The sequence below is a fragment of the Petromyzon marinus genome, unplaced genomic scaffold (genome assembly GCF_048934315.1).
Source record: "Petromyzon marinus isolate PM22_M1 ecotype Great Lakes invasive population unplaced genomic scaffold, UKy_Petmar_22M1.pri1.0 PM_Scaffold_516, whole genome shotgun sequence".
Taxonomy (NCBI): Eukaryota; Metazoa; Chordata; class Hyperoartia; order Petromyzontiformes; family Petromyzontidae; genus Petromyzon; species Petromyzon marinus.
In genome coordinates, this window is record NW_027423520.1 from 29623 (window position 1) to 55373 (window position 25751).

Here is a 25751-nt window from a genome sequence, read left to right on the forward strand (position 1 = left end):
ACCCACTCACTCACCCACTCACCCACTCACTCACTCATCCACTCACCCACCCACCCACTCACCCACTCACTCACCCATTCACCCACTCACCCACTCACTCACCCATCCACTCACTCACTCACTCAATCACCCACCCACCCACTCACTCAATCACCCACCCACCCACTCACTTACTCACTCACTCACCCAGCCACCCACCACTCACCCACCCACTCACCCACCCACTCATCCACTCACCCACTCACCCACCCACCCATCCACCCACTCACCCACCCACCCACCCATCCACCCACTCACCCACCACTCAACCACCCACTCACCCACCCACTCATCCACCCACTCACCCACTCACCCACCCACTCACCCACCCATCCACCCACTCACTCACCCACTCACCCACTCACTCACCCACCCACTCACTCACCCACTCACCCACCCACTCACCCAATCACCCACTCACCCACCCACCCACTCACTCACTCTCCCACTCACCCACCCACTCACCCACCCACCCACTCACCCACCCACTCACCCACCCACTCATCAACTCACCCACCACTTGTATAAGAAATCAGAATAAATTTATTGGGTTAAACATTTGCGATGGTTGAACAAGAGTCGCCTGTATACCTTCCCATCATCTCCATGGCAACTGCCCCCATCATCTCCATGGCGACCGCCCTCATCATCTCCATGGCGACCACCCCTCTCATCTCCATGGTGACCGTTCCCATCATCTCCATGGCGACCGCCACCATCATCTCCATGGCGACCACCCCTCTCATCTCCATGGCAACTGCCCCCATCATCTCCATGGCGACCACCCTCATCATCTCCATGGCGACCACCCCTCTCATCTCCATGGTGACCGTCCCCATCATCTCCATGGCGACCGCCACCATCATCTCCATGGCGACCACCCCTCTCATCTCCATGGCAACCACCCCATCATCTCCATGGCGACTGCCCCCATCATCTCCATGGTGACCCCTCCACACTCCCCCCCCTCATCTCCACGGTAACCGCCCCCATCATCTCCATGGCGACCACTCCCCCTCACTCTGGCTTCCCACAATGCTGTGCGGCGCTGTCTCCCACCTCCTTCCTGCACGAGGGAGGGAAATCAGCAAATTAATTATTTAATTATTCACATGTGGCCTCCTCCAGGCCTCAGGGCCCAGGCCCCAGGCCCCCAGACCCCCAGGCCCCAGGGACCAAGGCCCCAAGGCCCCAGGGCCCTAGGCACCAAGGCCTCAAGGCTCCAGGCCCCAGGCCCCAGGAACCAAGGCCTCAAGGCGCCAGGACCCCCAGGCCCCAAGGCCCCCAGGCCCCAGGCCCCAAGCCCCCAGGCCCCAAGCCCCCAGGCCCCCAGGCCCCAAGGCCCCAAGGCCCCCAGGCCCCCAGGCCCCAGGCCCCAGGGCCCAGGGCCCCAGGGCCCTAGGCCCCAGGGCCCCAGGGCCCTAGGCCCCAAGGCCCCAAGTCCCCAGGGCCCCAAGGCCCCAGGCCCCAAGGCCTCAAGGCCCCAGGCCCCAGGCCCCAAGGCCTCAGGTCCCAAGGCCTCAAGGCCCCAGGCCTCAGGCCCCAAGACCCCAGGCCCCAAGGCCTCAAGGCCCCAGGGCCCAGGGCCCAAGGCCTCAAGGCCCCAGGGCCCTAGGCCCCAAGGCCCCAAGTCCTCAAGGCCCCAAGTCCTCAAGGCCCCAAGGCCTCAATGCCCCAGGGCCGAAGGCCTCAAGGCCCCAGGCCCCAAGGCCTCAAGGCCCCAGGCCCCAGGCCTCAAGGCCCCAGGGCCCAGGGCCCAAGGCCTCAAGGCCCCAGGGCCCTAGGCCCCAAGGCCCCAAGTCCTCAAGGCCCCAAGTCCTCAAGGCCCCAAGGCCTCAATGCCCCAGGGCCGAAGGCCTCAAGGCCCCAGGCCCCAAGGCCTCAAGGCCCCAGGCCCCAGGCCTCAAGGCCCCAGGGCCCAAGGCCCCAAGGCCCCAAGGCCCCAAGGCCCCCAGGCCTCAGGGCCCCCAAGGCCTCAAGGCCCCAGGCCCCCAGGCCCCAGGGCCCTAGGCCCCAAGGCCCCAAGGCTCCAGGCCTCAAGCAGTTTGATTTCTGGCTCCGTGACTCAAAATTCTTGATTAAATTTTACATCGCATACTGTACAGCCCGTTACCATGGCGATGATGGTGATGCTGCTGCTGCTGATAATGATTCTGATGATACTGCTGATGATGCTACTGATGATGCTGTTGATGATAATTATGCTAATGATGATGTTGCTGTACTTACGGCTGTTTGTGGACATCTTTCACAACAACCTCCTCATCCTCATCTGTCTCATCCTCATCTGTCTCATCCTCCTCCTCCTCACTGAGCGTAGATTCGGTCTGGGAGTTGAACCCAGGACCAGCCAACTCTGGGGTGGAGGTGGTGGAGGTGGTGATGGGCGATGGGGGCTTCTCAGTGGGCGGGCTCAGCGGAGCGTTGAGAAAGAGTTCGATGTAGCGACGGCCTGCAACACACACACAGATACACACACACAGACACACACGTAGATATATATACACACACACAGATACACACACAGATATACACACACAGACACACACATAGATATATATATACACACACAGATACACACAAACACAGGCACACACAGACACACACGTAGATATATACACACACACAACAACAACCGCCATTCGCCACTAAGTGGCGGTGACGTCACCACGACGCTTGTGCCAGGCTATGTGCACCCTGAGGCCACGTGAAGTGTCGAACGCCCGCTGGCATGAGGTCATGGGGCAGACCCAGGTGCCACGGGTCGACTGACTGAGATGACTGGCTGATGCACCACCTGTGCCCCCTACTGTGCCAACCTGCTGTGCTTTGGCCACCCGGCGCTCCGCTCGTTGTTGTGAGCGTCGCTCCTCCGCCCTCCGTTGTTGTTGGAGGGCGACTACCTCCAACTGCCCAGTAGCATCCTTCACGAGCCTCCTCCACAGAGGCCGATCTTGACACCGCTGGTACCAGTCATCGGCAAGTCCACTCAGCTCCACGTCCTCCTGTACCACATCACTCCATCTCTTCTCTAGCCCATGCCGTGCCCGCTTTGCCCCCTCAATCCGGCCGAACAAAAGCTGTTTCGGCATGCGGTGGCTGGGCATGCGGGCTACATGACCCAGCCATCGCAGCCTTGCCTGCCGGAGGAGCTCACCGATGGGACTTTGCCCAGATCTTTCAAGGATTTGTGAGCTCCTCACACAATCCAGTCTGGTTACACCCAGGATGGATCGTAGGCAGGCCAGCCTAAATGTTTCTAACCGGCGAAGATGTGGGGGTGGAGAGTCTGATGGTACAAAATACCCAGGCAGGTGCTTAGTTTTAGTGGGGCTGATGGTAAGTCCCCACCTCTTAGTGGCACGCTCCAGTCTCAGCAGCAGCGTCTCCAACTCCTCCTCTGACTGAGCAGCTATTACCAAATCATCAGCATACATAACGTGGTTGAGCAATAGGGAGCCATCCCTCGACCGCACCCGGGCATCGATCAGCCTCCCATTATATCTGTACCATATGGAGATTCCCCCGGTACAGCTATTGAAGGCTTCACGAACTACGTGGTCAAAATAGATGTTAAATGTGGGAGCCAGAGGACATCCCTGTCGCACCCCAAGGTGAACAGGGAATGGCTCTGACTCCGGGCCACGTAGTTTTACCCGGGCCTCTCACCATCATAAAGGTCCTTAATGATCGTGAGCAGAGGGTCAGGGACTCCGAAAGCACGAAGAACAACCCATAGCCCAGGCCTACTGATGGTATCATAGGCCTTGACTAGGTCAATGAAGCAGAGATGTAGGTCCTGTTGGAATTCCCTACACCTCTGCTGTAGCAGACGGACAGAAAATATGGCATCTGTGAAGGACCGCCCTTTCCTGAAACCGCATTGGGGCTCTGCAAGCCTCTCCTCAGCGTGCCTGGCAAGGCGATGTTGAATAATCCTTGCCAGGACCTTTTCCGGCACACTGAGGAGTGAGATGCCCCTGTAGTTGTTACAGTCTGTGCGGTCCCCCTTCTTAAAGAGGGGGACCACCAGGGCATCATTCCAATCCTGCGGAACCCGTCCAGTGGTCCAGACCGTTGTTATGATGTCATATAGGGCAGTCTGTGCACAAACGCCACCCTCCCTCAGCATTTCGCTTGGGAGATCATCTCTGCCCGGTGCCTTTCCTGGTCTCAGACTCTGGATCGCCCTCAGTACTTCCTCAACAGATGGCACTTCAGCCAGCCACTCACAGGGGGTGACTTCCTCCTCCAATATTTGAGGCACCGCAGCCTCGGCAGGGTCATCCCCACTTTGTGCCACGATGTTTTCAAGGCTGAGGGATTCCCCCTCGCCCAGGACCGCACAGAAATGCTCAGCAAATTTGCAAACCTATTCCTGGGGGTCGGAGATTGGATCACCGTTCTTTCCCCTAATGATGGTAATAGGTGTGGTGCTGCAGGTTACCTTTTTGATGGAGTTAAATAGGGATTTGTGATATAGATACACACAGATATACAGACACACGGAGAGATAGATAGATAAATACACATATAGTATCTGCTGCCTCTACAGTAGTATCTACTGACTATGTCTCTGTGTGTGGCTGTGTGTCTCTGCGTGTGTTTGTGATCTCTGTGTGTGTCTCTTTGCCTCCGTGTTTCTGTGTGTCTCCATGTCTGTGTCTCTGTGTCTGTGTCTGTCTGTGTGTGTCTCTGTGTGTATCTCTGTGTGTGTCTCTGCGTGTGCCTCTGCGTCTGCGTGTGTCTCTGCGTGTGTCTCTGCGTGTGTCTCTGCGCGTGTCTCTGTGTGTGTCTTTGCGTGTCTCTCTGTGTGTCTCTGCGTGTGTCTCTGTGTGTGTCTCTGTGCGTGTCTCTCTGTGAGTGTCTGTGAGTGTCTCTGCGTGTCTCTCTGCGTGTCTGTGTGTGTGTCTCTGCGTGTGTCTCTGTGTATCTCTGTGTGTCTCTGTGTGTGTCTCTGCGTGTGCCTCTGTGCGTGTCTCTGTGTGTGTCTCTGTGTGTCTCTGTGTGTGTCTCTGTGTGTGTCTCTGTGTGTCTCTGTGTGTCGCTGTGCGTGTCTCTGTGTGTCTCTGTGTGTGTTTCTGTGTCTCTGTGTGTGTCTCTGTGTGTCTCTGTGTGTGTATCTGTGTGTGTCTGTGTGTGTCTCTGTGTGTGTCTCTGTGCGTGTCTCTGTGTGTCTGTGCGTGTCTCTGCGTGTTCAGCACCCATGTGTTTGTGGTCTCGCTCCATGGCTGTGACGGCGTCTCCGCTGGTGCTGAACTCCACGTCCGCCTCGCCGGTCGGACGGCCGGAGCGAGACACGGACACAGACACACGCACTGGGACAAGCGGGGAGAAGAACTACACAGGCAGAGACACGGGGAGAGAGAGACACGGGGAGAGAGAGACACGGGGAGAGAGAGACACGGGGAGAGAGAGAAACACGGGGAGAGAGAGACACGGGGAGAGAGAGACACGGGGAGAGAGAGACACGGGGAGAGAGAGACACGGGGAGAGAGAGAGACACGGGGAGAGAGAGACACGGAGAGAGAGAGACGCGGGGAGAGAGAGACACGGGGAGAGAGAGACACGGGGAGAGAGACACGGGGAGAGAGAGACACGGGGAGAGAAACACGGGGAGAGAGAGACACGGGGAGAGAGAGACACGGGGAGAGAGAGAGACACGGGGAGAGAGAGACACGGGGAGAGAGAGACACGGGGAGAGAGAGACACGGGGAGAGAGACATGGGGAGAGAGACATGGGGAGAGAGACACGGGGAGAGAGAGACACGAGGAGAAAGAGAGAGACATGGGGAGAGAGAGACACGGGGAGAGACACGGGGAGAGAGACACGGGGAGAGAGACACGGGGAGAGAGAGACACGGGGAGAGAGAGACACGGGGAGAGAGAGACACGGGGAGAGAGAGACACGGGGAGAGAGAGACACGGGGAGAGACACACAGGAAGACACAAGACAATAGAGGTGGTTAGTGGTTCTCTCTCTCTGTGTGTTTCTCTCTCCGTGTTTCTCTCTCCCCATGTCTCTCTCCGTGTCTCTCTGTGTCTCTATGTCTCTTTCTCTCTCTTTGTCTCTCTCCGTGTCTCTCTGTGTCTCTATGTCTCTTTCTCTCTCTCTGTCTCTCTCCGAGTCTCTGTCTCAGCATCTCTCTCCGTGTCTCTCTGTGTCTCTATGTCTCTCTCTCGCTCTCTCCGTGTCTCTGTCTCTCTGTGTCTCCGTGTCTCTCTGTGTGTCTCTCTCTGTCTCTCTCCGAGTCTCTGTCTCTCTGTGTTTCATCATCTCTCTCCGTGTCTCTGTCTTTATGTCTCTCTCTCTCTCTGTCTCTCTCCGTGTCTCTCTGTGTCTCTGTGTCTCAGTATCTCTCTCCGTGTCTCTCTGTGTCTCTATGTCTCTGTCTCTCTCCGTGTTTCTGTGTGTCTCTCCGTGTCTCTGTCTCTCTGTGTCTCCGTGTCTCTCTCCATGTCTCTCTCCGTGTCTCTCTGTGTGTCTCTCCGTGTCTCTGTCTCTCTGTGTCTCCGTGTCTCTCTCCATGTCTCTCTGACCTCCCGGATGTCTTGCTCCGTGGCTTCAAAAGGCAATCCTCGCATGTGAACACAGAACCCGGAGCCTGGACACACACAGACACACACAGATACACACTCAACAACAACAACCACCATTCGCCACTAAGTGGCAGTGACGTCACCACGACGCTTGTGCCAGGGTATGTGCACCCTGAGGCCACGTGAAGTGTCGAACGCCCGCTGGCAGGTCACGGGGCAGACCCAGGTGCCATGGGTCGACTGACTGAGATGACTGGCTGATGCACCACCTGTGCCCCCTACTGTGCCAACCTGCTGTGCTTTAGCCACCCGGTGCTCCGCTCGTTGTTGTGAGCATCGCTCCTCCGCCCTCTGTTGTTGTTGGGAGGGCGACTGCCTCCAACTGCCCACTAGCGTCCTTCACGAGCCTCCTCCACAGAGGCCGATCTTGACACCGCTAGTACCAGTCTTCGGCAAGTTCACTCAGCTCCACGTCCTCCTGTACCACATCACTCCATCTCTTCTCTAGCCTGTGCCGCGCCCGCTTAGCACCCTCAATCCGGCCGAACAAAAGCTGTTTCGGCATGCGGTGGCTGGGCATGCGGGCTACATGACCCAGCCATCGCAGCCTTGCCCACCGGAGGAGCTCACCGATGGGACCTTGCCCAGATCTTTCAAGGATTTGTGAGCTCCTCACACAATCCAGTCTGGTTAAACCCAGGATGGATCGTAGGCAGGCCAGCCTAAATGTTTCTAACCGGTGAAAATGTTCCATTAGGGGGGTCCACGTTTCGCAAGCGTAGAGAAGGGAGGGAATGACCGTGGCCGAGAAGACCTGAAGCTTAGTGCGGAGCGACAGACCAGGTAGCTTCCACACAGCGTTACGCAACCGATGAAAAGATATTGCCGCTCGACTGATTCGGAGTGAGACCTCTGCTGTTAAACTGGAGCCGGTCATAAGCACACTGCCCAGGTATGGGAAACTCTCCACTCTCTCCACAGCTGCCCCATCACCGATTGGGAGTTGTGGGGGTGGAGTGTCCGATGGTACAAAATACCCAGGCAGGTGCTTCGTTTTGGTGGGGCTCATGGTAAGGCCCCACCTGAATTTGGAGCTTTTGCGACTGCAGGAATTATTCTTTGTTTGTTATTTTTTTCGGTAAAGTCACGTAGAAATAATAAAATAACATAATAGTGTACGACGTTTCGATTGCAACACAAGCAATCATCATCAGGTACAGAAGAGCTAAATTTACGAGAGAGAGGAGACACATAACCGCATATATATACAGACACAGATACAACAGGGGATACAGAGAGAGAGAAACGTGGGAGCACACTAAATCAAACAGGTTTTAGCAAGATTTGGAAACTATATAACCCAACACAGACGGTCGGTCAAAACACAATTAACGCAAGGTCAGGTTGATTACGTTATTTCAAAGATTGCTAGATTGTAAGTTAAGTGTGAAATATGGTTTCCAAATCTTGCTAAAACCTGTTTGATTTAGTGTGCTCCCACGTTTCTCTCTCTCTGTATCCCCTGTTGTATCTGTCTGTATATATATCTGCGGTTATGTGTCTCCTCTCTCTCGTAAATTTAGCTCTTCTGTACCTGATGATTGCTTGTGTTGCAATCGAAACGTCGTACACTATTATGTTATTTTATTATTTCTACGTGACTTTACCAAAAAAAACAAAGAATAAAGGTCCCAACCTCTTAGTAGCAAGCTCCAGGTTCAGCAGCAGCGCCTCCAACTCCTCCTCTAAGTGAGCACCAATTGCCAGATCATCGGCATACATAACATGGTTGACCAATAGGGAGCCATCCCTTGACCGCACCCGGGCATCGATCAGTCTCCCACTGTATCTGTACCAGATGGAGATTCCCCCCGTACAGCTATTGAAGGCTTCACAAACTACGTGGTCGAAATAGATTTTAAATAATGTGGGAGCCAGAGGCCATCCCTGTCGCACCCCAAGGTGTACAAGGAATGGCTCTGACTCCCGGCCTCGTAGTTTTACCCGGGCCCGCTCACCATCATGAAGGTCCTTAATGATCGTGCGCAGAGGGTCAGGGACTCCAAAAGCACGAAGAACAACCCAGAGCCCAGGCCTACTGATGGTATCATAGGCCTTGACCAGGTCAATAAAGCAGAGATGCAGGTCTTGCTGGAATCCCCTAAACCTCTGCTGTAGCAGACGGACAGAAAATATGGCATCTGTGCAGGACCGCCCTTTCCTGAAACCGCATTGGGGCTCCGCAAGCCTCTCCTCAGCATGGTGCCCGACAAGGCGATGTTGAATAATCCTTGCCAGGACCTTTCCTGGCACACTGAGGAGTGAGATGCCCCTGTAGTTGTTACAGTCTGTGCGGTCCCCCTTCTTAAAGAGGGGAACCACCAGGGCATCCTTCCAATCCTGCGGAACCCGTCCAGTGGTCCAGACTGTTGTTATGATGTCATATAGGGCAGTCTGTGCACAAACGCCACCCTCCCTCAGCATTTTGCTTAGGAGATCATCTCTGCCCCGCTGCCTTTCCTGGTCTCAGACTCTGGATCGCCTTCAGTACTTCCTCAACAGATGGCACCTCAGCCAGCCACTCACAGGGGGTGACTTCCTCCAATATTTGAGGCACCGCAGCCTCAGCAGGGTCATCCCCACTTTGTGCCACAATGTCTTCCTGGCTGAGGGATTTCCCCTCCCCCAGAACCTCACAGAAATGCTCAGCAAATCTGCAAACCTGTTCCTGGGGGTCGGAGATTGGATCACCGTTTTTTCCTCTAATGATGGTAATAGGTGTGGCGCTGCAGGTTACTTTTTTGATGGAGTCAAATAGAGATTTGTGATCGCGGGCCACTGAGGCAGACTCCATCTCCTCAGCAACCCACGACCACCACCCATCCTTGCAGCGCCTCACGGCTCTCCGAACCTCCGAGCGAAGGCTGCGGTAAGCCTCCTCATTCTCTGACGTGGGATTCTGTAGCCGATGACAGTGGGCCTGTCGCTTTTTCTCAACTATCCTGAACACTTCTTCTGTCAGCCAGGGTCTCTGGGGAGGTCTGGACCGCGTACCCAAAGCAGCCATTGCAGCTGCATGAGTCACAGTCCTAAACCTCGCCCATTTCCCCTCTACATCAGGAGTGGGGGACGATGCCAACCCAAGCTGCAAGCGATGATGAAATTCTCGCTTGCAACTTTTATCAGATAACTTAGACCAGGCCACTTTAGGTTGGAATGGGATCCTGGGTGTACACCCACCACCGGAGTGGAAGAATGGCAGGCGCATCTTACAGATGACAAGTCGATGGTCAGAGGGCAGATCAGCTCCACGGTAGGTCCTGGTGTCAAGGACATGGGCTCCCATCCGCTGGTCCGTCACTATGTAGTCCAGCAAATGTTCTTGCTTGGACCCGGCATGCATCCATGATGTTTGTGTGGATGCGCCGATGCAGGAACAGTGTGTTGGTAATTACAAGCCCATGAGCTGCACAAAAATCTAGTAGCCTCCTGCCATTGTTTTGAGCTGATCTGGACCATGCCTTCCAATAACTCCAGACCAGGTGCCAGTATCATGACCAACTCGGGCATTGAAGTCACCCAACAAGATGACTCTATCCCGAGGGGCCACTTTAGCCAGCACCTGTGACAGGAGGTCATAGAAGGCATCTGACTCATCGGCCTTGCCTGCATCCCTCCACAGATGTTCGTCTTCGGTGGGGGCATAAGTAACCACGACCACCACTCCTCGCCTCTGGTTGATGGGAAGGCGAGCCCAAAGTAGTCTGGGGCTTACAGCATCCCACACCTCAGCGCCACGCTCCCACGCCCCCTTCATTCTTTTGTTCAAAAGAAGACCCACACCCTGTTGTTTGGCAGTCTGCTGCCCCGAGTAGAGGATTGTCCACCCCTCATGGTGGCAGGAGCCAGAGCCGGTCCACCGGACCTCCTGAATGCCACAGAGATCCAGGCGGTACCGGTCCAGCTCCCGACAGAGGAGTGGGAGCCTCTCCTCCGCAGTGAGCGTTCGAACATTCCACGTGGCCACACGTAGTGGTTTAATGTTGTTTCTGGAGGAGCCCCGAGGGTAAAGATTCAGTCTCCTAGACAGAGACACACGCAGACAGAGACACACTAAGAGACAGACGCAGATAGACAGACACGGAGAGATAGGCATGAAGATAGATGCACACAGATAGACACACAGATAGACACACGCAGAGAAAGACACACACACATACACACACACACAGATACACACACACATACATACACACACACACATACATAAACACACATACATACACAGATACACACACATACACATACATACACGCAAAGATACACACATACACACATACACAACAACAATAACAACCGCCACTCGTCACCGATTTACGGTGACGTCACCACAATGCCTGTGCCAGGCTAGGTGCATGAGGAGGTCACGGGACAGACCCAGCAGGTGCCATGGGTTGACTGCTGCTGCTGTGCCAGGCTAGGTGCACGAGGAGGTCACAGGACAGACCCAGCAGGTGCCATGGGTTAACTGCTGCTGTGCCAGGCTAGGTGCATGAGGAGGTCACGGGACAGACCCATAGACCCATAGAGACCCACAGAGACTCCTACAGAGATTTATATAGTCCTATAGAGACACCCAGACCCATACAGACCCACAGAGACCCAGAGACATCCATACAGACCCACATATTAGCACAACACACACTACACTACAATACACACACTACACTACACACACTACACTACGCGCTACACACTACACTACACACACTAACTAGACACTACACTACACACACTACACTACACACACTACACTACAATACACACACTACACTACACACACTACACACTACACTACGCACTACACACACTACACTACACACACTAACTAGACACTACACTACACACACTACACTACACACACTACACACACTACACTACACACACTACACACACTACACACTACACACACTACACTACACTAACTAGACACTACACTACACACACTACACACACTACACTACACTACATTCTCCACTACACTACACACACTACACTACACTACGCACTACAGACACCACACTACACTACACACCACACTACACTACACACCACACTACACACACTACACTACGCACTACAGACACTACACTACACACACTACACACTACACACACTACACACCACACTACACTACACACCACACTACACACAACACTACGCACTACACACACAGACACAATCCAGATCCTCACTCTGCTCTCCATGGCTCCGCTCCAGGTTTTGGTAAACTCCGTCTCGCCACACTCCGCCGCCACCCCCCCAGGGCCATGACGCCCGACGAGAGCGGGGAGCCCTCCCAAAGCCCGGAGCGGGATCCACAAACCGGGATCCGGAGCCCGAGTCCGGAAATTGTTTATTCTGCTTCTGGAATCCCGGATTTGGATTTTGGAATCCCGGATTGGGATTCTGGAATCCAGCATTGTGATTCTGGAATCCCGAATTGGGATTCCGGAAACCAAGATGCGGATTCTGGAAACCTGGATTCGGATTCTGGAATCCAGGACTGGGATTCTGGAATCCAGGATTGGGATCCAGGTTCTGGAATCCAGGATTGGGATTGTGAAATCTAGGTGGGGAGTTTTGCAATCCCGTGGCCGGGTTTTGAAAGTTCGGGTTGGAGTATCCAAAATCCGGGCCGGAGTTCCAATCTCCGGTTCGGGGATTCCGGAATCCCGAAGCGGCATTGGGGATTCTGGCTCCGGGATTTGCGGACTTCTGCCGGAGAGCCTTGGAGGGGATGACGGTGACGATGTCCTTACTGCGGCAGCGATAGACCTCCACCATCCTGCAACAACAACAACAACGTCAACAACAACGTCAACAACATCGTCAACAACATCAACATCGTCAACAACAACAATGTGAACATCGTCAAAATCAACAACGTCAACAACAACAACATCGTCAACAACAACAACATCGTCAACAACAACAACATCGTCAACATCGTCATCATCAACATCGTCAACAACATCAACAACGTCAACAACAACAACATCGTCAACAACATCAACAACATCGTCAACAACAACATCAACAACGTCAACATCAACAACAACATCAACAACATCAACAACAACGTCAACAACATCAACATCGTCAACAACATCAACAACATCGTCAACAACAACATCAACAACGTCAACAACAACAACATCGTCAACAACATCAACAACATCGTCAACAACAACATCAACAACGTCAACATCAACAACATCGTCAACAACATCAACAACGTCAACAACAACATCAACAACATCGTCAACAACATCAACAACAACGTCAACAACATCAACATCGTCAACAACATCAACATCAACAACATCGTCAACAACAACAACATCAACAACGTCAACAACATCAACAACATCAACATCAACAACAACGTCAACAACAACAACATCGTCAAGAACATTAACATCAACAACATCGTCAACAACATCAACAACATCAACAACGTCAACAACAACAACAACATCAACAACAACGTCAACAACAACGTCAACAACAACAACATCAACAACGTCAACATCAACAACAACGTCAACAACAACATCGTCAACAACATCGTCAACAACATCAACAACAACATCAACAACAACATCAACAACAACGTCAACAACAACAACATCAACAACGTCAACATCAACAACGTCAACAACAACAACATCGTCAACAACATCAACAACGTCAACAACAACATCAACAACATCGTCAACAACAACATCAACAACGTCAACAACAACATCAACAACAACGTCAACAACAACAACATCAACAACGTCAACATCAACAACAACGTCAACAACAACATCGTCAACAACAACATCAACAACAACATCAACAACAACGTCAACAACAACAACATCAACAACGTCAACATCAACAACGTCAACAACAACAACAACATCAACAACGTCAACATCAACAACAACGTCAACAACAACAACATCGTCAACAACAACATCGTCAACAACATCAACAACATCGTCAACAACATCAACAACATCGTCAACAACAACTTCTTCACATCCACCTTTGTATCCCCTCCCCCCCCCACTCTCTCACCTGTAGCCCCCACTCACTCACCTGTAGCCCCCCACTCTCCTGTGCCTGTGCCCCCCACTCTCTCTCACCTGTAGCCCCCCACTCTCTCACCTGTAGCCCCCCACTACCTGTAGCCCCCCACTCTCTCACCTGTAGCCCCCCACTACCTGTAGCCCCCCACTCTCTCACCTGTAGCCCCCCACCCACCTGTAGCCCCTCACTCTCTCACCTGTAGCCCCCCACTCTCTCTCCTGTAGCCACCCACTACCTGTAGCCCCCCACTCTCTCACCTGTAGCCCCCCACTACCTGTAGCCCCCCACTCTCTCACCTGTAGCCCCCCACTACCTGTAGCCCCCCACTCTCTCACCTGTAGCCCCCCACTACCTGTAGCCCCCCACTCTCTCACCTGTAGCCCCCCAATACCTGTAGCCCCCCACTCTCTCACCTGTAGCCCCCCACTCTCTCTCCTGTGCCCCCCACTAACTGTAGCCCCCCCACTCTCTCTCCTGTAGCCCCCCACTCTCTCACCTGTAGCACCCCACCCACCTGTAGCCTCCCACTCTCTCACCTGTAGCCCCCCACTCTCTCTCCTGTAGCCACCCACTACCTGTAGCCCCCCACTCTCTCTCCTGTAGCCCCCCACTACCTGTAGCCCCCCACTCTCTCACCTGTAGCCCCCCACCCACCTGTAGCCCCTCACTCTCTCACCTGTAGCCCCCCACTCTCTCTCCTGTAGCCACCCACTACCTGTAGCCCCCCACTCTCTCACCTGTGGCCCCCCACTACCTGTAGCCCCCCATTCTCTCTCCTGTAGCCCCCCACTCACCTGTAGCCCCCCACTCTCTCTCCTGTAGCCCCCCACTCACCTGTGCCCCCCACTCACCTGTAGCCCCCCACTCTCCTGTGCCCCCCACTCTCTCTCACCTGTAGCCCCCCACTCTCTCACCTGTAGCCCCCCACTACCTGTAGCCCCCCACTCTCTCACCTGTAGCCCCCCACTACCTGTAGCCCCCCATTCTCTCTCCTGTAGCCCCCCACTCACCTGTAGCCCCCCACTCTCTCTCCTGTAGCCCCCCACTCACCTGTGCCCCCCACTCACCTGTAGCCCCCCACTACCTGTGCCCCCCACACTCAACTGTGCCCCCCACTACCTGTGCCCCCCACTACCTGTGCCCCCCACTACCTGTGCCCTCCACTCACCTGTGCCCCCAACTCACCTGTGCCCCCCACACTCACCTGTGCCCCCCACACTCACCTGTGCCCCCCACACTCACCTGTAGCCCCCCACTACCTGTGCCCCCCACTACCTGTGCCCCCCACACTCACCTGTAGCCCCCCACTACCTGTGCCCCCCACTCACCTGTGCCCCATCATCTCTCCGTGTCTCCGCGTGGCTCTCTCAGCGGTCTCTGGGCTGTCAAAGACCACGAAGCCCAAGCCGGAGCCTCTCCCAAACTCGTCCACACACAGAGTCACCGACTCTGTCTCTACGGGGATGTCTACACACAGACACAGAGACACAGAGACACGGGGAGAGAGACACACTCACTCATACACTCACTCATACACTCACTCACTCACTCAAACACTCACTCACTCATACACTCACTCACTCATACACTCACTCACTCGCTCACACACTCACTCACTCATACACTCACTCACTCACACACTCACTCACTCACTCACACTCTCACTCACTCGTCCACACACAGAGTCACCGACTGTGTCTCTACGGGGATGTCTACACAGAGAGACACAGAGACACAGAAACACACTCACTCACTCACTCATACACTCACTCACTCACACACTGACTCACTCATACACTCACTCACACACTCACTCACTCACACACTCACTCACTCACTCATACACTCACTCACTCACTCACCCACTCACTCATACACTCACTCACTCACTCACCCACTCACTCACCCACTCACCCACCCACTCACCCACCCACCCACTCACTCACTCACTCACCCACTCACTCACCCACTCACTCACCCACTCACTCACTCATACACTCACTCATACATTTACCCACTCACTCACCCACTCACTCACTCTCTCACTCACTCATTCACTCACTCACTCACTCATACACTCACTCACTCACACACTCACTCACTCACACTCTCACTCACTCGTCCACACACAGAGTCACCGACTGTGTCTCTACGGGGATGTCTACACAGAGAGACACAGAGACACAGAAACACACTCACTCACTCATACACTCACTCACTCACACACTGACTCACTCATACACTCACTCACACACTCACTCACTCACACACTCACTCACTCACTCATACACTCACTCACTCACTCACCCACTCACTCATACACTCACCCACTCACTCATACACTCACTCACTCACTCACCCACTCACTCACCCACTCACCCACCCACTCACCCACTCACTCACCCACTCACTCACTCATACACTCACTCATACATTTACCCACTCACTCACCCACTCACTCACTCTCTCACTCACTCATTCACTCACTCACCCACTCACTCACTCACCTACTCACCCACTCACGCACCTACTCTCTCACTCACTCACCCACCAACTCACTCACCCATTCACTCACCCACTCACCTACTCACCCACTCACCCACCTACTCTCTCACTCACTCACCCACCAACTCACTCACCCATTCACTCACCCACCCACCCACTCACCCACCCACCCACTCTCTCACTCACCAGGAAAGAAGAGTTGAACGTCGTGGACTGAGGCTTCGTAGAGGAGTCCCCGCAGCCGGACGCAGCGCTCCCGGGCGAGAGAGACTCTCCAAGTCTCCTGGGCGAGCTCCAGCTGAGACAGCGAGGACTGAGTGACTGGGGAGAGAGTGGGGAGAGTGGGTAGAGAGTGGGGAGCGTGGGTGGGGAGAGAGTGGGGAGAGAGTGGGGGGAGAGTGGGGAGAGAGTGGGTGGGGAGAGAGTGGGGAGAGAGTGGGGAGAGAGTGGGTGGGGAGAGAGTGGGTGGGGAGAGAGTGGGGAGAGTGGGGAGAGAGTGGGTGGGGAGAGTGGGTGGGGAGAGAGTGGGTGGGGAGAAAGTGGGGAGAGAGTGGGGGGAGAGTGGGTGAAGAGAGAGTGGGGGGAGAGTGGGGAGAGGGTGGGGAGAGTGGGGAGAGAGTGGGGAGAGAGTGGGGAGAGAGTGGGGGGAGAATGGGGGGAGAGTGGGGAGAGTGGGGAGAGAGTGGGTGGGGAGAGAGTGGGTGGGGAGAGAGTGGGTGGGGAGAGAGTGGGTGGGGAGAGTGTGGAGAGAGTGGGGAGGGAGTGAGTGAGTGAGTGGTGAGTGAGAGACTGAGTGAGTGACTGAGTGAGTGAGTGACTGAGTGAGTGAGTGTGTGAGTGAGTGAGCAAGTGAGTGAGCAAGTGAGTGAGTGGGTGAGTGACTGAGTGAGTGAGTGTGTGAGTGAGTGACTGAGTGAGAGACTGAGTGAATGTGTGAGTGAGTGACTGAGTGAGTGGTGAGTGAGTGAGAGAGTGGTGAGTGAGAGACTGAGTAAGTGACTGAGTGAGAGACTGAGTGAGTGAGTGACTGAGTGAGTGAGTGTGTGAGTGAGTGAGCAAGTGAGTGAGTGTGTGAGTGAGTGGGTGAGTGACTGAGTGAGTGAGTGTGTGAGTGAGTGACTGAGTGAGAGACTGAGTGAATGTGTGAGTGAGTGACTGAGTGAGTGGTGAGTGAGTGAGAGAGTGGTGAGTGAGAGACTGAGTAAGTGACTGAGTGAGAGACTGAGTGAGTGACTGAGTGAGTGAGTGACTGAGTGAGTGAGTGTGTGAGTGAGTGAGCAAGTGAGTGAGTGGGTGAGTGGGTGGGTGAGTGACTGAGTGAGTGAGTGACTGAGTGAGTGAGTGTGTGAGTGAGTGACTGAGTGAGAGACTGAGTGAGTGAATGACTGAGTGAGTGACTGAGTGAGTGACTGAGTGAGTGAGTGACTGGGTGGTGAGTGACTGAGTGAGTGAGTGAGTGACTGAGTGAGTGACTGGGTGGTGAGTGACTGAGTGAGTGACTGAGTGAGTGAGTGACTGAGTGAGTGACTGAGTGAGTGAGTGAGTGACTGAGTGAGTGACTGAGTGACTGAGTGAGTGACTGAGTGAGTGACTGAGTGAGTGAGTGTGTGACTGAGTGAGTGACTGAGTGAGTGAGTGAGTGACTGAGTGAGTGAGTGAGTGACTGAGTGAGTGAGTGACTGAGTGAGTGACTGAGTAAGTGACTGAGTGAGTGACTGAGTGAGTGACTGAGTGAGTGACTGACTGACTGAGTGAGTGACTGAGTGAGTGACTGAGTGACTGAGTGAGTGACTGAGTGACTGAGTGAGTGAGTGAGTGACTGAGTGACTGAGTGAGTGACTGAGTGAGTGAGTGACTGAGTGAGTGACTGAGTGAGTGAGTGACTGAGTGAGTGACTGAGTGAGTGAGTGACTGAGTGAGTGAGTGAGTGACTGAGTGAGCGAGTGAGTGACTGAGTGAGTGAGTGAGTGACTGAGTGAGTGACTGAGTGACTGAGTGAGTGACTGAGTGAGCGAGCGAGTGACTGAGTGAGTGACTGAGTGAGTGACTGAGTGAGTGACTGAGTGACTGAGTGACTGAGTGAGTGAGTGACTGAGTGACTGAGTGACTGAGTGACTGACTGAGTGAGTGACTGAGTGACTGAGTGAGTGACTGAGTGACTGAGTGAGTGACTGAGTGACTGACTGAGTGAGTGACTAAGTGACTGACTGAGTGAGTGACTGAGTGAGTGAGTGACTGAGTGAGTGACTGAGTGAGTGACTGAGTGTGTGACTGAGTGAGTGACTGAGTGAGTGACTGAGTGAGTGACTGAGTGACTGACTGAGTGAGTGACTGAGTGACTGACTGAGTGAGTGACTAAGTGACTGACTGAGTGAGTGACTGAGTGAGTGTGTGACTGAGTGACTGAGTGAGTGAGTGACTGAGTGAGTGACTGAGTGACTGAGTGAGTGACTGAGTGACTGACTGAGTGAGTGACTGAGTGAGTGACTGAATGACTGACTGAGTGAGTGACTGAGTGAGTGTGTGAGTGACTGACTGAGTGAGTGACTGAGTGAGTGACTGAGTGAGTGAGTGACTGAGTGAGTGACTGAATGACTGAATGACTGAGTGAGCGAGCGAGCGAGCGGCCGACCCGCCATCCCCTCCCTGCCCCTCACCCGTCACGTATCTCCCGCCCATGCGGTCGCCGTTCCGTGCCAGCGCCTTGCTCAGCTCCTCCTCCACGCCCTCCGGGCCCCCGCCGACCACCACGAAGCTCTCCCCTCGGGGCAGGCCCGAGGGGAGGAAGGTCGGCACCAGGAGACGGAGCGTCACACCGGGCCCCAGAAAGGCCGCTACGCGCGGTCCGCTGGCTGAGCTGGCGTACGGCAGCCCGGACAGCAGTAGCACCGCCACCGGTGGTGGTGGTGACGGGGGTGGTGGTGACGGGGGTGGTGGAGACGCGGAGGTGGTGGTGGTGGTGCTGTGGGGGAGATGGTGGGGAGGAGAGGGGAGAGAGGGTGAGGTGGTGGTGGTGGTGGTGGGGGTGGTGGTGGTGGGGGTGGGGGTGGTGGTGGTGGTGGAGGTGTTGGTGGTGGGGGTGGTGGTGGTGGAGGTGGTGGTGGTGGAGGTGGTGGTGGTGCTGGGGGTGGTGGTGGTGGTGGTGGGAGTGATGGTGGTGGTGGTGGTGGAGGTGGTGGTGGTGGTGGTGGTGGCGGTGGTGGTGGTGGCGGTGGTGGTGGTGGTGGTGGTGGCGGTGGTGGTGGTAGTGGTGGAGGTGGTGGTGGAGGTGGTGGTGTTGGTGGAGGTGGTGGTGGTGTTGGTGGTGGTGGAGGTGGTGGTGGAGGTGTGATGGTGGGGGTGGTGTTGGTGGTGGTGGAGGTGGTGGTGGTGGGGTGGTGGTGTGGGGGAGAGAGATGGGGAGATGAGGAGAAGGGGTAGGGGAGGCTGCGGATGATACTGATTATGATGATGCTGATGATGATACTGCTGATGATACTGATTATGATGATGTTGATGATACTGCTGATACTGATTATGATGATGATGATTATACTGCTGATACTGATTACGATGATGCTGATGATACTGCTGATGATACTGATTATGATGATGCTGATGATGATACTGCTGATGATACTGATTATGATGATGCTGCTGATGATACTGATTATGATGATGCTGATGATACTGATTATGATGATGCTGATGATACTGCTGATACTGATTATGATGATGCTGATGATACTGCTGATACTGATTATAATGATGCTGATGATACTGCTGATGATACTGCTGATGATGCTGATGATGGTGCTGCTGATGATGATGTTGATGATAATGGTGCTGATGCTGATTATGATGATGTTGATGATGATGGTGCTGATGTTGATGGTGTTGATGCTGATTATGATGATGCTGATGATGATAATGATTCTGATGATGATGCCAATGATGATGATGCTGATGATGCTGCTGATGATGATGCTGCTGATGCTGCTGATGATGATGCTGATGATGATGCTGCTGATGATGGTGATGCTGCTACTGCTGATGATGATGCTGCTGCTGATGCTGCTGCTGATGATGATGCTGGTAGCATACTCTGCCCTCTGCTTGTCGGTGTCTCTGAGGGGGTACTCGGGAAGCGGTGGATAACCTCCTCCTCCACCTCCATCATCATCATCATCAGCAGCAGAGGAGGAGGAACCCTACACACATCATCATCAGAATCAGCACCACCACCTTCATCATCATCATCATCATCACACACACAGACACACACACAGACACACACATACAACAACAACCGCCATTCGCCACTAAGTGGCGGTGACGTCACCACGACGCTTGTGCCAGGCTATGTGCACCTTGAGGCCACTTGAAGTGTGGAACGCCCGCTGGCAGGAGGTCACGGGGCAGACCCAGGTGCCACGGGTCGACTGACTGAGATGAGTGGCTGATGCACCACCTGTGCCCCCTACTGTGCCAACCTGCTGTGCTTTAGCCACCCGGCGCTCCGCTCGTTGTTCTGAGCGTCGCTCCTCCGCCCTCCGTTGTTGTTGGAGGGCGACTACCTCCAACTGCCCAGTAGCGTCCTTCACGAGCCTCCTCCACAGAGGCCGATCTTGACACCGCTGGTACCAGTCATCGGCAAATCCACTCAGCTCCACGTTCTCCTGTACCACATCACTCCCATCTCTTCTCTAGCCCGTGCCGCGCCCGTTTAACCCCCTCGATCCGGCCGAACAAAAGCTGTTTCGGCATGCGGTGGCTGGGTATGCGGGCTACATGACCCAGCCAACGCAGCCTTGCCTGCCGGAGGAGCTCACCGATGGGACCGTGCCCAGATCTTTCAAGGATTTGTGAGCTCCTCACACCATCCAGCCTGGTTAAACCCAGGATGGAGCGTAGGCAGGCCCACCTAAATGTTTCTAACCGGCGAAGATGTTCCATTAGGGGGGTCCACGTTTCACAAGCGTAGAGAAGGGAGGGAATGACCGTGGCCGAGAAGACCTGAAGCTTAGTGCGGAGTGACAGACCAGGTAGCTTCCACACGGCGTTACGCAACCGATGAAAAGATATTGCCGCTCGACTGATTCGGAGTGAGACCTCTGCTGTTAAACTGGAGCCGGTCATAAGCACACTGCCCAGGTATGGGAAACACTCCACTCTCTCCACAACTGCCCCCTCACCGATTGGGAGTTGTAGCGGTGGAGTGTCCGATGGCACAAAATACCCAGGCAGGTGCTTAGTTTTGGTGGGGCTGATGGTAAGACCCCATCTCTTAGTGGCACGCTCCAGTTTCAGCAGCAGCGTCTCCAACTCCTCCTCTGAATGAGCAGCTATTACCAAATCATCGGCATACATAACGTGGTTGAGCAATAGGGAGCCATCCCTTGACCGCACCCGGGCATCGATCAGCCTCCCATTATATCTGTACCAAATGGAGATTCCCCTGGTACAGCTATTGAAGGCTTCACGAACTATGCGGTCAAAATAGATATTAAATAATGTGGGAGCCAGAGGACATCCCTGTCGCACCCCAAGGTGTACAGGGAATGGCTCTGACTCCCGGCCACGTAGTTTTACCCGGGCCCGCTCACCATCATGAGGGTCCTTAATGATCGTGAGCAGAGGGTCAGGGACTCCAAAAGCACGAAGAACAACCCAGAGCCCAGGCCTACTGATGGTATCATAGGCCTTGACCAGGTCAATAAAGCAGAGATGTAGGTCTTGCTGGAATTCCTTACACCTCTGCTGTAGCAGACACACAGACACACACAGACACACACACAGACACACACACAGACAACAACAACCGCCATTCGCTACTAAGTGGCGGTGACGTCACCACGACGCTTGTGCCAGGACATGTGCACCTTGAGGCCACGTGGAGTGTCGAACGCCCGCTGGCAGGTCACGGGGCAGACCCAGGTGCCACGGGTCGACTGACTGAGATGACTGGCTGATGCACCACCTGTGCCCCCTCCTGTGCCAACCTGCTGTGCTTTAGCCACCCGGCACTCCGCTTGTTGTTGTGAGCGTCGCTCCTCCGCCGTCCGTTGTTGTTGGAGGGCGACTGCCTCCAACTGCCCAGTAGCGTCCTTCACGAGCCTCCTCCACAGAGGCCGATCTTGACACCGCTGGTACCAGTCATCGGCAAGTCCACTCAGCTCCACGTCCTCCTGTACCACATCACTCCATCTCTTCTCTAGCCCGTGCCGCGCCCATTTAGCCCCCTCAATCCGGATGAACAAAAGCTGTTTCGGCATGCGGTGGCTGGGCATGCGGGCTACATGACCCAGCCACCGCAGCCTTGCCTGCCAGAGGAGCTCACCGATGGGACTTTGCCCAGATCTTTCAAGGATTTTTGAGCTCCTCACACAATCCAATCTGGTTAAACCCAGGATGGATCGTAGGCAGGCCAGCCTAAATGTTTCTAACCGGCGAAGATGTCCCATTAGGGGGGTCCACGTTTCGCAAGCGTAGAGAAGGGAGGGAATGACCGTGGCCGAGAAGACCTGAAGCTTAGTGCGGAGCGACAGACCAGGTAGCTTCCACACAGCGTTACGCAACCGATGAAAAGATATTGCCGCTCGACTGATTCGGAGTGAGACCTCTGCTGTTAAACTGGAGCCGGTCATAAGCACACTGCCCAGGTATGGGAAACTCTCCACTCTCTCCACAACTGCCCCATCACCGATTGGGAGTTGTGGGGGTGGAGTGTCCGATGGTACAAAATACCCAGGCAGGTGCTTAGTTTTGGTGGGGCTGATGGTAAGGCCCCACCTCACCACACAGACACACACACAGACACACACACACAGACACACACACACTTACCGAGCAGAATGTCCTGCAGCTGGTGTGGACTCTGAGACGATGACTCCTAATCACAACTGATGATGCTGCTGATGATGAGTGATGTGTAGCAGCTATAATAGCAGCAGCAGCAGCAATTCTCATAGGATTAGCAGCTATAGGACGAGCCGCTATAGGATTAGTAGGAATAGGAGCTGTAGGAGTAGCTGCAGCTATAGGGTGAGTAGCTGCTGCTATAGGGTGAGTAGCTGCTGCTATAGGGTGAGTAGCTGCTGCTATAGGGTGAGTAGATGCAGCTATAGGGTGAGTAGCTGCTGCTATAGGGTGAGAAGCTGCTGCTATAGGGTGAGTAGCTGCAGCTATAGGGTGAGTAGCTGCAGCTATAGGGTGAGTAGCTGCAGCTATAGGGTGAGTAGCTGCTGCTATAGGGTGAGTAGCTGCTGCTATAGGGTGAGTAGCTGCAGCTATAGGGTGAGTAGCTGCAGCTATAGGGTGAGTAGCTGCTGCTATAGGGTGAGTACCTGCTGCTATAGGGTGAGTAGCTGCTGCTATAGGGTGAGTAGCTGTTGCAGTTCTGTGGATGATTGCCACAGCATAGCGACCGGATAGCAACCTACACATAGACATCGTGTCTGTGTGTCTCTGTGTGTGTATGTGTGTGTGTCTCTGTGTGTCTGTGTCTGTGTGTGTCTCTGTGTGTGTCTGTGTGTGTCTGTGTATGTGTCTGTGTGTCTCTCTGTGTGTCTCTGTGTGTGTCTATCTGTGTGTGTCTGTGTGTGTCTGTGTCTCTCTCTGTGTGTCTGTGTGTGTCTATCTGTGTGTGTCTGTGTCTGTGTGTGTGTGTCTGTGTGTGTGTCTGTGTGTGTGTCTCTCTCTGTGTGTGTCTCTGTGTGTCTGTGTCCAGTAACCCCGGAGGTACAATGCGGTAACCTAAGATGCTGCTGCTGCTGCTGCCACCCCACGTGCTGCTGCTGCTGCTGATGATGATGACTCTGCTGCTGATGCTGATGACTCTGCTGCTGCTGATGATGACTCTGCTGCTGCTGATGATGACTCTGCTGCTGCTGATGATGCTGCTGATGATGATGTTGCTGCCACCCCACGTGGTGCCGTGGGGGTGCCCGCCAGAGCGGTTCAGAGGGCGTCCGGTCAAGCACGTGGAGGGGGCGGTACCGCCCGGTGTGATGACGTCATGTCACCCACCAAGTGTGTTATGACGTGACCGAGTGTGTGTGAACCGGCGGCCATGTTGGCTAGGGGCGGGTGGAAGGGGAGCATGCGTGATGACGTCACGTATACGGGGGGGTTGTCTAATGACGTCATGTACACGGGTGTGTGTGGTGACGTCACCGAGCGTGTGTGTGACCGGTGGGATGGCGGGGGGGTGGCAGAGAGAGGAGCCATGTGTGCTGACGTCACGCTGTCTCGTTTGCGCGACAACGTCACGTCACCAAGTTTTCGCGAGCAACGTCACGCCACCGAGTGTGCGCGATGATGTGACGTCACCGAGTGTGCGCGATGACGTCACGTCACCGAGTAATGTGTGTCTGTGTGTGTGTGGGGAGCGGTGGCTCCAGTTTAACAGCAGAGGTCTCACTCCCAATCAGTCGAGCGGCAATATCTTTTCATCGGTTGCGTAACGCTTTGTGGAAGCTACCTGGTCTGTCGCTCCGCACTAAGCTTCAGGTCTTCTCGGCCACGGTCATTCCCTCCCTTCTCTACGCTTGCGAAACATGGACCCCCCTAATGGAACATCTTCGCCGGTTAGAAACATTTAGATTGGCCTGCCTACGATCCATCCTGGGTTTAACCAGACTGGATTGTGTGAGGAGCTCACAAATCCTTGAAAGATCTGGGCAGGGTCCCATCGGTGAGCTCCTTCGGCAGGCAAGGCTGCGATGGCTGGGTCATGTAGCCCGCATGCCCAGCCACCGCATGCCGAAACAGCTTTTGTTTGGCAGGATTGAGGGGGCTAAGCGGGCGCGGCACGGGCTAGAGAAGAGATGGAGTGATGTGGTACAGGAGGACGTGGAGCTGAGTGGACTTGCCGATGACTGGTACCAGCGGTGTCAAGATCGGCCTCTGTGGAGGAGGCTCGTGAAGGATGCTACTGGGCAGTTGGAGGCAGTCGCCCTCCAACAACAACGGAGGACGGAGGAGCGACGCTCACAACAACGAGCGGAGCGCCAAGTGGCTAAAGCACAGCAGGTTGGCACAGTAGGGCGCACAGGTGGTGCATCAGCCAGTCATCTCAGTCAGTCGACCCGTGGCACCTGGGTCTGCCCCGTGACCTCCTGCCAGCGGGCGTTCGACACTTCACGTGGCCTCAGGGTGCACATAGCCTGGCACAAGCGTCGTGGTGACGTCAGCACCACTTAGTGGCGAATGGCGGTTGTTGTTGTTAGGGAGCGGTGGGTGTAGTGGTTAGCGCTACGCTGCGCTACGAACCTGGCGACCCGAGTTCGATTCCCGCTCACGGCCACCACCGCCACCACCACTCAGTGACAGCGATTATCTGAACCGGTACCTGGGCCTCCCCTAGGTCGACTCAGCCTCAAGTGAGTAGTAACCTGTAGCGGTGTAGTGCAGTGACCATCGCTGGGGCTGGGGGAGACAAAGGCGGCCGGGCGTGGTGGTGCTGGTGGCCACCCCCTCTGTGTAGCCACAGTGCCGGGAGCCTTCATAGACGCTGCTACTAACAGCACTTGCCCCTACAGCCC

At 54.7% G+C, this 25751-nt stretch overlaps 1 protein-coding gene across 1 annotated transcript; it reads right to left on the bottom strand.

Annotated features, from left to right (window-relative positions):
* Nucleotides 1-559: 559 nt before the first annotated feature.
* Nucleotides 560-24237, bottom strand: LOC142923441 (uncharacterized). The gene is made up of 10 exons (XM_076064548.1): nucleotides 23053-24237; nucleotides 20311-20417; nucleotides 18885-19189; nucleotides 16414-16548; nucleotides 15051-15189; nucleotides 11835-12427; nucleotides 6580-6644; nucleotides 5244-5379; nucleotides 2269-2491; nucleotides 560-1105 (listed from the first exon to the last, which is right to left on the bottom strand). Exons 1-10 carry the CDS (start codon nucleotides 23656-23658, stop codon nucleotides 1057-1059), a joined length of 2358 nt encoding a protein of 785 aa, XP_075920663.1. The 5' UTR covers nucleotides 23659-24237; the 3' UTR covers nucleotides 560-1056.
* Nucleotides 24238-25751: the final 1514 nt, after the last annotated feature.